This window comes from Bos indicus x Bos taurus, chromosome 28 (genome assembly GCF_003369695.1).
Source record: "Bos indicus x Bos taurus breed Angus x Brahman F1 hybrid chromosome 28, Bos_hybrid_MaternalHap_v2.0, whole genome shotgun sequence".
In the NCBI taxonomy this organism is placed as follows: domain Eukaryota; kingdom Metazoa; phylum Chordata; class Mammalia; order Artiodactyla; family Bovidae; genus Bos; species Bos indicus x Bos taurus.
Genome location: NC_040103.1, coordinates 15,321,308 through 15,334,604, shown reverse-complemented (window position 1 = coordinate 15,334,604; position 13,297 = coordinate 15,321,308). Strand labels below are relative to the sequence as shown.

At 39.2% G+C, this 13,297-nt stretch overlaps 1 protein-coding gene across 4 annotated transcripts in view; it reads left to right on the top strand.

Moving 5' to 3' along the window:
- The window catches only part of SLC16A9 (solute carrier family 16 member 9), an 85,616-nt gene extending 73,307 nt beyond the window's left edge, over positions 1-12,309 (top strand). For all 4 annotated transcript variants that reach the window (XM_027530601.1, XM_027530605.1, XM_027530603.1 and 1 more), the window contains 3 exons: positions 2,076-2,171; positions 8,328-9,245; positions 10,180-12,309. In XM_027530601.1, the coding sequence (XP_027386402.1) occupies positions 2,076-2,171; positions 8,328-9,245; positions 10,180-10,367 (1,202 nt within the window). In that variant the 3' untranslated portion in view covers positions 10,368-12,309. The remainder of the gene's footprint in view (positions 1-2,075; positions 2,172-8,327; positions 9,246-10,179) is intronic.
- Positions 12,310-13,297: the final 988 nt, after the last annotated feature.

Below are 13,297 nucleotides of genomic sequence, written 5' to 3'. Positions count from 1 at the left end.
TGTCACCTTCTGTGTTTTGAAAAGTTTAGAGAAAAAGCATTTAAAATTTCTGCTATGTTAAAAAAAAGTGAGGTGATCTTATCTGAAACCCATGACCTTGAAATAATTTTTTAAAATTTCTTTCTTTTTAGTCTAAGGGAAAACATTTAAAAGTTACTGTTTTAACTTTTGTGGCATTGGCAAACAGAAATGTCCCTTTTATGGAGCCCTGACAACCAAATTACCCAAAAGTAAATTCATTCCCTCTCCAAAGCTTTTTGAATTACAATTTTAATTAAGGGTGGCATTTTTTTGGTTTCACAAAATTGATTGTTCAGGAACAGGTCTTATTTTATTGAAATATATTATATGTGATAATGATAAGTATATAAGTCAATCCAAGTCATGTTTTAGTTTATGAGATATAGTATCTCTTCCCTTAAATCATACAAAAGGGTGCTGTATTTGAAAAATTTAATAATATTTAAAGTGTAATTATTTTAATCTACCTTGTTTCTTTAAGAGTATTTTTTAATACAGTCATGGATGATCATCTAAGTCTTTAGTTGTCTTAAGTGCTAATTTCATAAAATGTTTATGCAGCATATTTGTTAAACTCATGTATTCTTTCTAATCATAGTCCAGGTGGCAATCGAAAGTAATGAAACTGACTTTAATAACCCACCTAATGAGTCATGGTTAAAATTAGTTTTTAGACAGTGGCTTTTATGTTGTTTATAGAGTGACCCTCAAGAACGGATGATATTGCAGAAAGAGGGCACATGTTATAAGTTAGAAGTCAAGAGGAATGCTTTATGGAAACCAAAACTGGGGTTATTAGATCCTTAATAGGGAGAAAAAGATTAAGCTAACAGACAAGAGCCTTAAATGTTGCCCTAGGGTCTAAAGAAAGGGATATTGGGTTGTAAGGTATTTTTTTCCTAACCATAAAAGAATTTCAAATTCACAGAGAAATAAAGAATAGTATAGCAAGCAACCATAATGCTTAAATGTAACTGTTGTTAATATATTATTATATTTTCTTCCTCTTTTTTTCAAAGAGATTTTAAACTAAAGACATGACATTTTATTCCTATATAAAACCATTTACATCTGTAAAAGATTAAAACTTACAAATACACATTTTACAGTGGTGGGATGATCTGAGAGCCCCAGAAGGCCTTTGTTTTGTAGACTGGATGTGTCAAGCTGTGAAGTCTAGCAAAAGAGCTTGGAATGATGAAGGGGATTTTATAAAATTGTTTAGAGGACTTAGAGGAGGAAGAGCTGAGGGTAAACATGTGGAAGAGAGCCAGAGATAGTTAATGGAGAATTTTGGTTAAATTTTGCTATTTGGTGTGTGATTTAACAATTTTCTCTCTCCAGAATGTCTTAAATTACATTTACATTACTCCTTTGTGCTTTAGAAATTGGATTTTTTTGACCCTGACCTTAAGGGTGGGTGGGAGTGAAAACTGAGGCTGGCCAAAATGTATTCATTGGAGCTGCACTGCTAACATCAGAGGGATCTAGGAACACATACTTTGAAGAGTTTTAGCCAATCAGTAACAGAATGTCCTATAGAGTTATTTATTTATTTTACAAATACATTTTTTTATTGGAGTATAATTGCTTTACAATGTTGTGTTAGTTTTTGCTATACAACAGTGTGAATCAGCTATATGTATACATCCCCCCTCACTTAAGATATATATAATTACATGTATATCCCCTCCTCTTAAGCCTCCCTCCCACCCTGCCATCCCACACATCTAGATCATTGCAGAGCGCTGAGCTGAGCTCCTGTGCTATATAACAGTGTCCCGTTAGCTATCTATTGGTAGTGTATATACATCAGTACTAATCTGTCCATTCGTCCCACCTTTCCCACCCCTTGTCCACAGGTCTGTTCTTTACATCTCCATCTCGTTTCCCTCCCTGCACATTGGTTCACCAGTCCCAATTCTCTAGATTCCGTATATATGCGTTAATGTACAATGCTTGTTTCTCTCAGAGTTATTTAATTATCCCTCTTTGTTTCTTGCATTGAAATAATATAGTCTGCCTTCATTTATGCAATGTCTTCTTGTGTGTAGGTCTCGGATGTGGTTTATTATACACTGCAACGGTGACCATCACGTGCCAGTATTTTGACAGCCGTCGTGGCCTTGCCCTTGGCTTGATTTCAACAGGTACATTTTCAACATAAGTACAGCACTGCCGCTGTTCAGCCTTGTAATCAAAGTTAAAAGTTACCGAGCACCCCCCAGCTACCACTCAGGAGCACAACTTTTTTTGTGTGTGTTTTTTTTTTTTTTTTACTCTAATCCTAGAAGGAAATTATTTTCCACTGTAACTATGGGTATAGCTTTCACAACACCCTGCTGCTGCTGCTAAGTCGCTTCGGTCGTGTCCAACTCTGTGTGACCCCATAGATGGAAGCCCACTAGGCTCCCCCGTCCCTGGAATTCTCCAGGCAAGAACACTGGAGTGGGTTGCCATTTCCTTCTCCAATACATGAAAGTGAAAAGTGAAAGGGAAGTCGTTCAGTCGTGTCCGACTCTTAGTGACCCCATGGACTGCAGCCTATCAGGCTCCTCCGTCCATGGGATTTTCCAGGCAAGAGTACTGGAGTGGGTGCCATTGCCTTCTCCATCAAAATACCCTAAAGATACATATATAAAAAAAGCTAGGGCATTAGATGTCCAATATAACATAGGAAAAGAAAACTTACGGGTCCAATAATTTGAGCATCACATCCTGGTGAGAGCCTTGCTAAAAGAAGCAGAGAGCACTTAAGTAAAGCACCTGAACCCTGAGCAAGACAGGAGAAATGAAGGAAAATGGAGATCCTTTAGGCCACTGTCAAGAAGACCAATGCTGACACCTCTCCAACTCCATTTATTGTGGAACTTAGTTTTTCTAAAGTACTGATTTGTGAATACATCCAACTAGTCTATGTGCATATCCAAACGACAGACTGTTTATCCTTATTATTCCTTTAATAATCAAGACCATCACTGGGCTGGGGGCAGAGTGTAAGTATAAAACCTTCTGGACTTCAAGTCTCTGATATTTTTGAGTGGTGTTTTATTTTTCAGATGTATTTTTTTTCCTAAGCCATTTAGAGAACTTATCAAAATTTCTGTGGCCAATATTTTATGGGTTTGTTTAGGAGATAAAGTGTCCAGGCTTACTGAAACTTGTGCGTTTACATTGCTACTTGCTAATTGGTGGCTGCTCCTGAGGGGTCACACTTTCTGATAAGCTGAATTACTTCAGTAGTGTATCTGGCAACAGGATCCAAACTAATGTTTTGTTCCCGAGGCCAGTGCAGCAAAGTGACTCCAGATCAGATTCAATTAAGCTGGATATTTCCCCGAGGTGGTTTTAGAAAGCTTTACCAGGTAAGAAATGTGAATCATGGCCCAGGAGGAGAGAGGACCAGGGTCTGAGGGCATGGTTAAGGTAGAACTGAGAGAAGAAAGAGAAAAAACAAAAAGATGGAGAATCCAGAGCAGTTCAATAGCAGTTTAAAGAACTGACAGCATCTTCCACAAGTGTGGGAAGGACTGTGAGACAGGCATGGCACCTTCAAGGACAATAGGTCTTACCTATACTGTATTTTTTTTTGGCCATGCAGCATGCGGGATCTTCCCTAACTAGGGATCAAACCTGTGCCCCCTAGCATTGGGAGTTTGGACTCTTAACCACTGGACCACCAGGGAAATCCCACCTATACGGTATTTTTGTTTTGTAATGTAGTGGCAAACCCAGACCCTGAAGCCAAATCACCTGGTTTTGAATCCTCTGTCACTCAGTAGCTGCCTGTTGACAACAAGTAACCTAACTGCTCTGTGAAATTAACTGTTAAGCCTCAGTTTTCTGAACTGTAAAATGAGGATAATAATAGTTCCCATCTATTGGACTCCTCCACCCTGTACAGCCTGTATTTGCCCAGCTTCATGACTGAAGAAAGACCCCAGTGACATGTGAGTAGGTATAAGTGAAGCAGGCACTGGTCAAGCAGGGGATGTACAGAGAGCAAGAGAACAGCCACTTTGAGTGACCTGAGCATACACCATCCCACTGGGGTATTAGGAATATTAAAGGAACATATGCATAAGGCACATGGCAAGGGCTGTAAAAGTGTTAGCTGTTTAAAAAAAAAAAAAGTGGTAGCTGTTAAAACTATCACCTAGGTTTCCCTTAACATCCAGATTTATCTGGGATGAAGGTGTTAGAAATCGTATGCTGAGAGAGTTGCTCTTGCTTTCCATTCCGTCTAAAGAGGATAAGGGCCTGGACCTTAGCACACTGAACCAAAATGGACTGACTGTGGACAATCCAGATTTGGCAGAATTAGGGAGTTTTCCGGAGAAGGCAATGGCAACCCACTCCAGTACTCTTGCCTGGAAAATCCCATGGACGGAGGGGCCTGGTAGGCTGCAGTCCATGGGGTCGCTAGGAGTCGGACATGACTGAATGACTTCACTTTCACTTTTCACTTTCATGCATTGGAGAAGGAAATGGCAACCCACTCCAGTGTTCTTGCCTTGAGAATCCCAGGGACGGAGAGCCTGGTGGGCTGCTGTCTATGGGGTCGCACAGAGTCGGATACGACTGAAGCGACTTAGCAGCAGCAGCAGCAGCAGCAGCAGCAGCAGCAGGGAGTTTTCAGTTACAACACATAGGAAGCCAGGTGAGGCAGAAATCAGGGAGTAGTATGAATCCACTGTCTTAGTCTGTTCAGGCTGCTCTAAAGTATCTTAGACTGAGTGGTTTATAAACAACAGAAATGTATGTCTCAGAGTTCTGAGACTGGCAGTCTGAGATCAGGGTGTCAAGGTTAGCTGGGTTGGGCTCTGGTGAGAGCCTTCTCCTTGGTTGCAGACTGTCATCTTCTTCCTTTGTCCTCATATTACAGAAAAGGGAGATCTCTGGGGTTCTCCTTAATAAGTGCATTCATTCCATTCATGGGGGCTCCACCCTTTGACCTAATCACCTCCCAAAGTCCATACCTACTAATTCCATCATGTTGGGGGTTAAGATTTCAACTAACAAATTTTGGAGAGACACAAACATTCAGTCTATAGTATCTACCATCAGTGAAAGAGGTGACAAGAAAAATAAAACTCACAGTAGAAATTTTTAAAAATTGAAAAAGAACCCCAAATCAAAATAACTGAATTAATGTGACTTAGTTTAAATATTGTGACCTAGATGAAAGAAAGAAACATGGGCATAAAATGGGAATAGTCTTACTCCCTAGTGAACAGGGGTTGATAAACTAATGCCCATGGACCCAGTCTGATCTACTAAGTGTTTTTTGGACAGGTCATGCATAAAGAATGGTTTTTACGTTTTTTATTGGTTGAAAAAAGAATATTTCATGGCACATGAAAATTTTATGTAAAATTAAAATTTCAGTGTCTATAAATAAAGCTTTATTGAAACAGTCATACTCATTCCTTCACTATTCTTCTCTGGCTGCTATCGTGTTTCAAGGGCAGAGTTGAGCATTTGTGACAGAGCTTGGATGGCCCACTGTGAGTTAATTATTTCCTCTCTAGCCCTTTTATAGAAAAGTCTATTGACCCCTGGTCTTGAAGAAGAGTTCATCAAGATGTACGCGTGTATCTTACCATTTCAGGTTCCCTGAACATCAAATTCATATTTTGCCTCTTTGTGATCATGTATACTATAGACATTATGGAGAAGGCAATGGCACCCCACTCCAGTACTCTTGCCTGGAAAATCCCATGGATGGAGGAGCCTGGTAGGCTGCAGTCCATGGGGTCACTAAAAGTCGGATACGAACTGAGCGACTTCACTTTCACTTTTCACTTTCATGCACTGGAGAAGGAAATGGCAACCCACTCCAGTGTTCTTGCCTGGAGAATCCCAGGGACGGGGGAACCTGGTGGGCTGCCGCCTCTGGGGTTGCTGAAGCAACTTAGCAGAAGCAGCATACTATAGACATGCATGGAAGCATAATTAGTGCTTTATTTCACTTTTTCCTTTACATTGATGATTCTAAAATTGGGATTTTCTTTTTAAAGATTAAAAATTATAGTTTTACAGTTTACACAGTTCCACAAGAGAGCTCTAATTACTCTTCATTGCCCTGAAAGAATTTCTGCATTTTGTTTTTTGGCTGTGACACATGGCTTGTGAGATCTTAGTTCCCTGACGAAGGATTGAACCCAGGCCCTTGGCAGTGAGAGCATAGAGTCCTAACCACTGGACCACCAGAGTATTCCCTGCCGTATCTTCCTAATCCATGACTACATTCTCATGGGATGTGGGCTGAAAACACTAGTGTCCAAAGTGGAATTTTATTTTGGTGCCCTGTCATACACTTAGCATATCATAGGTTTTTGATAAACCACCTATTGAAGTGATTTGATATGCTTCCCTTAATATTTCATAATGTTGATAGATAAACTTGGTGAGCAATGGGGAATTGTTTACTTTCTCAAGATCAAAATATTTAACTTTCAAAACATCAAGAATATTTTAAAGTAATTATATGATACTTTGTTAGAATTTCTACAAAGAAATGGTGTTCGAGAAAATATGAATTAATAGTAAATGGATGCTAATCCACTATGGAAGTACATGAAATATACTTTTCAGTTCTTTCCATTTGTTTTCTGAAGTGCTTTTAACCTTTGAAGTATGTGCCACTTTTAAAAAGAGAAGGAAGGATTCAACTTGTCTACTTTTATTACTTAATAGTCAGCACAGGGATATTTCCTAAGTAGCCACAAAAAGATACTGTATTAACTGCCATTACACTAATGTGAACTATTGATTAATGTTTGTAAGCAAAGTTTTTTTCTTTCGGGATGAAGGAGTTAATTTTAAATATGTTAGGAAGGGACAACTGTGGTACCGTTTTTTTTTAAATAATTCTAAGAGTCATTTGGTTATTTGTAATTTTTACAATAAGCTTGGCATCCTGTTGGGATTATGATGTAATTTAGTATACACCATTTAAAAAGTATGATTAACCTCTTTAGACTATTTTTTTTTAAATTACAGATCACTTTCTTTCCTATTTTTTTTTTGAGTTGACATTTCTCAATGATATTTAAATGTTAAAATACTCATTAACAACTTGAAATCAGAACCACATAAGAACACTTCAAATTAAATGGGCTGATGTAATTTGCCATTCCAGTGTGGTTCATGTGATCTACTAAAAAAGGGTGTATTTACAGTGTTGCACAAATGTACAAGCAGGCATACTTTGTAATTTTAATATCCTATCGAAGTTCACTTTACTTTCTCATAGTTTATTAATATCAATCATTCATTCTGATGATTAGCAATGGATTTGAGCTTTCCTTGTGTCTCAGATGGTAAAGAATTAGTCTGCAATGCTGGAGACCCAGGTTCGATCCCTGGGTTGGGAAGATCCCCTGGAGAAGGAAATTGCAACCCACTCCAGTATTCTTGCCTCAAGAATGCCATGGACAGAGGAGCCTGGCAGGCTCCATGGGTTTGCAAAGAGTCAGACAAGACTGAGTGACTAACACACTTGAGTTATCAAACCACTATAAATATCCTACAACTAAAATATTAATATATTCTTCATCTCAAAAAATAAAATATGAAAACTTTTCTTTTCCAAAAGGAATACATATAAAGCATGTAAGTACTAAAAATGTGGTTGTATAAGGTATTTGTTAAGAACATAGGTTCCTGGGGTCAGACTGAATGTGAATCCTACTTACGCCACTTGTAGCTTTCTGATTTGTGGCAAATTTCTCAACCTTTCTAGCCCGAGGTCACTTCAAGTGTACACTGGGAATAATAATAGCATATACCCAATAGGAGGGGCTTCCCAGGTGGCGCTAGAGGTAAAGAACCCACCTGACAATGCAGGAGACACAGGAGATGTGGGTTTCATCCCTGGGTGGGAAGATCCCCTGGAGAAGGAAATGACAACCCACTCCAGTATTCTTGTCTGAAAACTTCCATGGACAGATGAGCCTTGTGGGCTACAGTTCATAGTCACAGAGAGTCAGACATGACTGAGCAAGCACAAGCACTCACACGCACCCAATAGGATTATTGTAAGGAAACATTGTTGTGCCATGTAAAGTATTTAACACAGTGTCTGAACTGCAAATGCTAATTTTAAAAATAGATCGATCAGTGTTACTATTGTTGAGGTCATCATGGTCATCATCTTCAGTTTTCTTGTTGTGATTTTAATATGAAGACAGACTCATGAATGCCAGTGTGAAAAAGAAATTGAACTGTAGTACTAATAATGCTTGTTCTGAGAGTCCTGATGATAAGAGGTTAAGATTAAACAGTTCCCATTTCCTTTTTAGGTTCAAGTGTTGGACTTTTTATATATGCTGCTTTGCAGAGACTGTTGATTGAGTTCTACGGACTGGATGGATGCCTGCTGATTGTGGGTGCTTTAGCTTTAAATATATTAGCCTGTGGCAGTCTGATGAGACCCCTCCAGTCCTCTGATTTCCCTTTACCTGAGAAAACAGCTCTGGAAAATGTACCAGATAGGTACTCGATTTACAAAGAAAAAGAAAAGGACCCAGAAGAAAACATAAACATGCTTGAAAAGAGCTACATTGGGGAGGAAACATGCAAGAGCACCTTAGCCAATGGTGACTGGAAATCAGAGAGTCTGCTTCATAAAAACCCAACAACGATGTCACGCACAAAAGAGACTGAAACCTACAAGAAGAAAGTTGCAGAACGAACATATTTTTGCAAACAGCTTGCCAAGAGGAAATGGCAGTTATATAAAAACTATTGTGGAGAAACTGTGGCTCTTTTTAAAAACAAAGTATTTTCAGCACTCTTCATTGCCATCTTTCTCTTTGACATCGGAGGGTTTCCACCTTCGTTACTTATGGAAGACGTGGCAAGAAGTTCAAATGTGAAAGAAGAGGAGTTTATTATGCCTCTTATTTCTATTATTGGCATTATGACAGCAGTTGGTAAACTCATTTTAGGGATACTGGCTGACTTCAAGTGGATTAATACCTTATATCTCTATGTAGCTACCTTAATAATCATGAGCCTGGCCTTGTGTGCAATTCCATTTGCCAAAAGTTATGTTACGTTGGCACTACTTTCTGGGATCCTAGGGTTTCTTACTGGTAATTGGTCCATCTTTCCTTATGTGACCACGAAGACAGTGGGAATTGAAAAATTAGCCCACGCCTATGGGATATTAATGTTCTTTGCTGGACTTGGAAATAGCCTTGGACCACCAATTGTTGGTAAGATATTTATCTTATAGTAAGCCCATTTTTCGGAGAAGGTGATGGCACCCCACTCCAGTACTCTTGCCTGGAAAATCCCATGGGCGGAGGAGCCTGGTAGGCTGCAGTCCATGGGGTCGCTAAGAGTTGGACACGACTGGGCGACTTCACTTTCACTTTTCACTTTCATGCATTGGAGAAGGAAATGATAACCCACTCCAGTGTTCTTGCCTGGAGAATCCCAGGGACAGCGAAGCCTGGTGGGCTGCCGTCTATGGGGTCGCACAGAGTCGGACACGACTGAAGCAACTTAGCAGCAGCAGCAGCAGCAGCAGCAGCAAGCCCATTTTACTGTTCTTCTTTGCAATGTCTCTGAATACAGGAATTGCTTTTGTAATAATAGCACAGATTTATACAAAATAAATCTGCTTGGAATGCCTCTGGATCATGATTTATTCAGAATCACTTTGCTGTAGTTGGAAAAGCCAATACACTTGCTCAGGAATTTGTGTTTATTCTTCATTTGGGAGAAACCCAAAATGCTGCTTAGTCTTGTCCAATTATTTAAGAAATTCTCCTCTAACTCCCATTAGGCCACTTTGGGAGTAGAGCTGGGTAATTTATATCCTAATCCAAACTGTATATAAATTTTTTAATTAACTTTTTTATTAGGTTATAGTTGATTTACAATGTTGCGTTAGTTTCTGCTGTACAGCAAAGTGAGTCAGCTATACATATATCTACTTTTTTAGATTCTTTTCCCATGTAAGTCATTACAGAGTATTGAATAGAGTTCCCTGTGCTATTAAGTAGGTTCTTATTAGTTCTCTATTCTATATATATAGTAGTGTGTGTATGTCAGTCCCACGAACTGTATATAAACTGATGAGATTAGAGTATTCCTATACGTACTATGTCTATCAAACTCACTTTTTTCTTACTCTCTTTTCAGGTTGGTTTTATGACTGGACCCAGACGTATGACATTGCATTTTATTTTAGTGGTCTCTGCGTCCTGCTGGGAGGTTTTATTCTGCTGCTGGCAGCCTTGCCTTCCTGGGATACATGCAAAAAGCAACTCCCCAAGCCAGCTCCCACAACCTTTTTATACAAAGTTGCCTCTAATTCCTCTAACGTTTAGAGGAATATTGGAAGGCGCTAAAGACTGTTTTCACACAGCGAAATTTCACTGTGTCTGATCTGAATGATTTTTTTTTTACATATCCTTTATGTACTGTATATGTAGACTCGATCTCCTATATTTTTTCTTTTTTCCCCCCTTTTTCCAAAAAGTTGGACTACTCTGTTTTACTACTATTCATGAGTTCTGGACATTGTGAACATTTTGGCCAGCCTCAGAAGGCTTTCTCTGTGTAAAGAAATATCATTTCTCTGCCGACTCCATTAGTTCCTTTGCAGGGCAGCCAGAGGAGACTCTGGCTATTTTAAACTGATGCAAGCAGCGTGATGAGTTATGTGTGAAGGCCGCCAGGGACTAAAACACTCTCTTCTCTCTGTTAGACTCACTAGTACATAGAAGACTTCGAGCCAGTCAGGAAATGAAAGTGGTTCCTAAAACAGCGTTAAGAATTGCCGTGGCACCAACTGGTCATTTTTTAAAAACATGATTTTTAAATTACCATCCCCCATTTTCATGATTCTGTTTACCTTGATGAAGCACTGCATGTTTGGTGCCCACCAAGGACACGTCCTTCCAATTCCTAAGGTGTTTGCTGAGATCCAGGCAGTCTCCAAACAAAGGGGTCGTCACCATAGCCTTTCTTCCTGGTTGGTCACTGGAACCTCACTCACTTTTGTCAGCAGCCACTCAGTGATGTTTTCCAAGAAGTGCTGACTTTACCTGTTTCCAAATTGGAAATGCATATTTAAAGCATTCCTTCTGGCAAATGGGAAACATCCATTTGCTTCGGGCACAGTGGGGATGAATTGCCAGTCTTTGCATATCTTCTCAGTGAGGCATTTATTTGCAACTATCAGATTTTACTGCTATCCAATTTTAATTCAAGGGCAGAACTAAAAAGTGTGTGGGTGGTGTGTGTGTGCATGCATGTGAGCATTGTGCTCTGTGTCTGTGCACTCTATGGAAAGGGAAAGGGGGAATAAGATATTGATACCCTCACCCACCTTTATTCAATTGTAAGAAAAATATTCTAGGAAGGAAATCAACATTTAATAAATTGACTTTTTTCTAAAGAAATGTTTTTTTAAACTTTGCTATGCATCAGAGTCTTCTATAGATCCTTTTTAAAATGTAGTTGTCTGAGTACCACTGGTAGAGATTTTAATTATGTACATCTAGGCTGTGGGCTAAGCATCTATATTTTTAATAAACTCTTCAAGTGATTCTGAGAGCACAGCCTGAATTGAGAATGACTGCTATAAGACTGGCAATAGAGAAACAGTTTTTTCTCTTAAAAAAATAAAACCAGTAAACCATTGAGGTGAGGGTTTTTTAATAAATAGCCAAGTTTGGGTCTTTAAATAGGAGGCACTCTGCCCATTGTGCCAAAATTGTCTTTTCATTTCTTTTGAAATAGGTAAGGTTATTTTATACGTCTATGTTGCCTTTCTTCGAAGGCGCCTGAAGCACTTTATAAGCTTGAATCCCCACAACACCTCAGTGAGGTCAGTAAATAGTGCTTTTCTAGGCAGGAAACCTGGAGTTGTGGGAACTTCATACCTGAGTGAATCCTACTCAGTAACCCAATCGTGGGGCTCCAAAGCGCCTTGGACTTCTGCTCCATATTCCGACTTCTGGAAAGTTTTCTGTACCTCATTCTTTAGTCACTGTCAGGGTAGTAAGTAAAATAAGCAACATTCAAAAAAAAAAATTAACTGAAATGTTTTTGTGATAAAAGTTTTTTTTGCCAATATCATGTTCAGGAAATCCTATAACCTTTTTTTATTTTTTTAAATTTTTATGGCATCCCCACATTCATCAACGTTGATACCTGTCCAAATGCGTCATTACCGTGTCTACTAATATCATCCAATGTGTGCATTATCCATTGTCTTAGGAATAAATTTTAAGTTACAATAAAATTTTTTTTGTTTGTTTTTTATCATTGTGGTTGCTTTTTCTCTTCTTAGCCGCCATACCCCCAGCACTGAATTACAGTCACATTTGAATGTAAAAATACAAATTCTCTGATTTCACTTCAGATCCAGAATCTGGTGATTTAGACATTAGCATATTCAAAATCACTTCATGGCTAATAGATGGGGGAAAAGTTGAAACAGTGGCAGACTTTATTTTCGTGAGCTCCAAAATCACTGTGGACAGTGACTGCAGCCATGAGATTAAAAGATGCTTGCTCCTTGGAAGAAAAGCCATGACAAACCTAGACAGTGTATTAAAAAGCAGAGAGGTCACTTTGCCAAAAATGGTCCATATAGTCAAAGCATGAGTTTTCCAGTAGTCATGTACAGATGTGAGAGTTGGACCATAAAGAAGGGTGAGTGCTGAAGAATTGATGCTTTTGAACTGTGGTTCTGGAGAAGACTCTTGAGAGTCCCTGGCACTGCGTGGAGATCAAACTAGTCAATCCTAAAGGACATCAACCCTGAATACTCATTGGAAGGACTGATGCTGAAGCTGAAGCTCCAATACTTTGGCCACTTGATGGGAAGAGCTGACTCACTGGAAAAGATCCTGATGCTGGGAAAGATTGAGGGCAGGAGGAGAAGGGGATACAGAGGATGAGATGGTTGGATGGTATCACTGACTCAGTGGATGTGAGTTTGAGCAAACTCCAGGAGTAGTATAGGACAAGGAAGCCTGGCGTGCTGCAGTCCCTGGGGTCGCAAAGAGTTGGACGTGACTTAGCAACTGAATAACAAAATTATTTTGATCATTAGTTTCCAAAAAAGCTAAAATGTCATTCCTACAGAATCCTTTTGAGGAAAGGGGAATGGACTCCCTTTTGGAATTCTTAATATTGATCTTGCTAATCCTTAATGGAATTCTTGGTATGTTCCAAGCACATTATGTTATTCATCCCTCATAATAGCCCTGTGACATGGGGATTCTGACCTTCTTTGTATGGTATA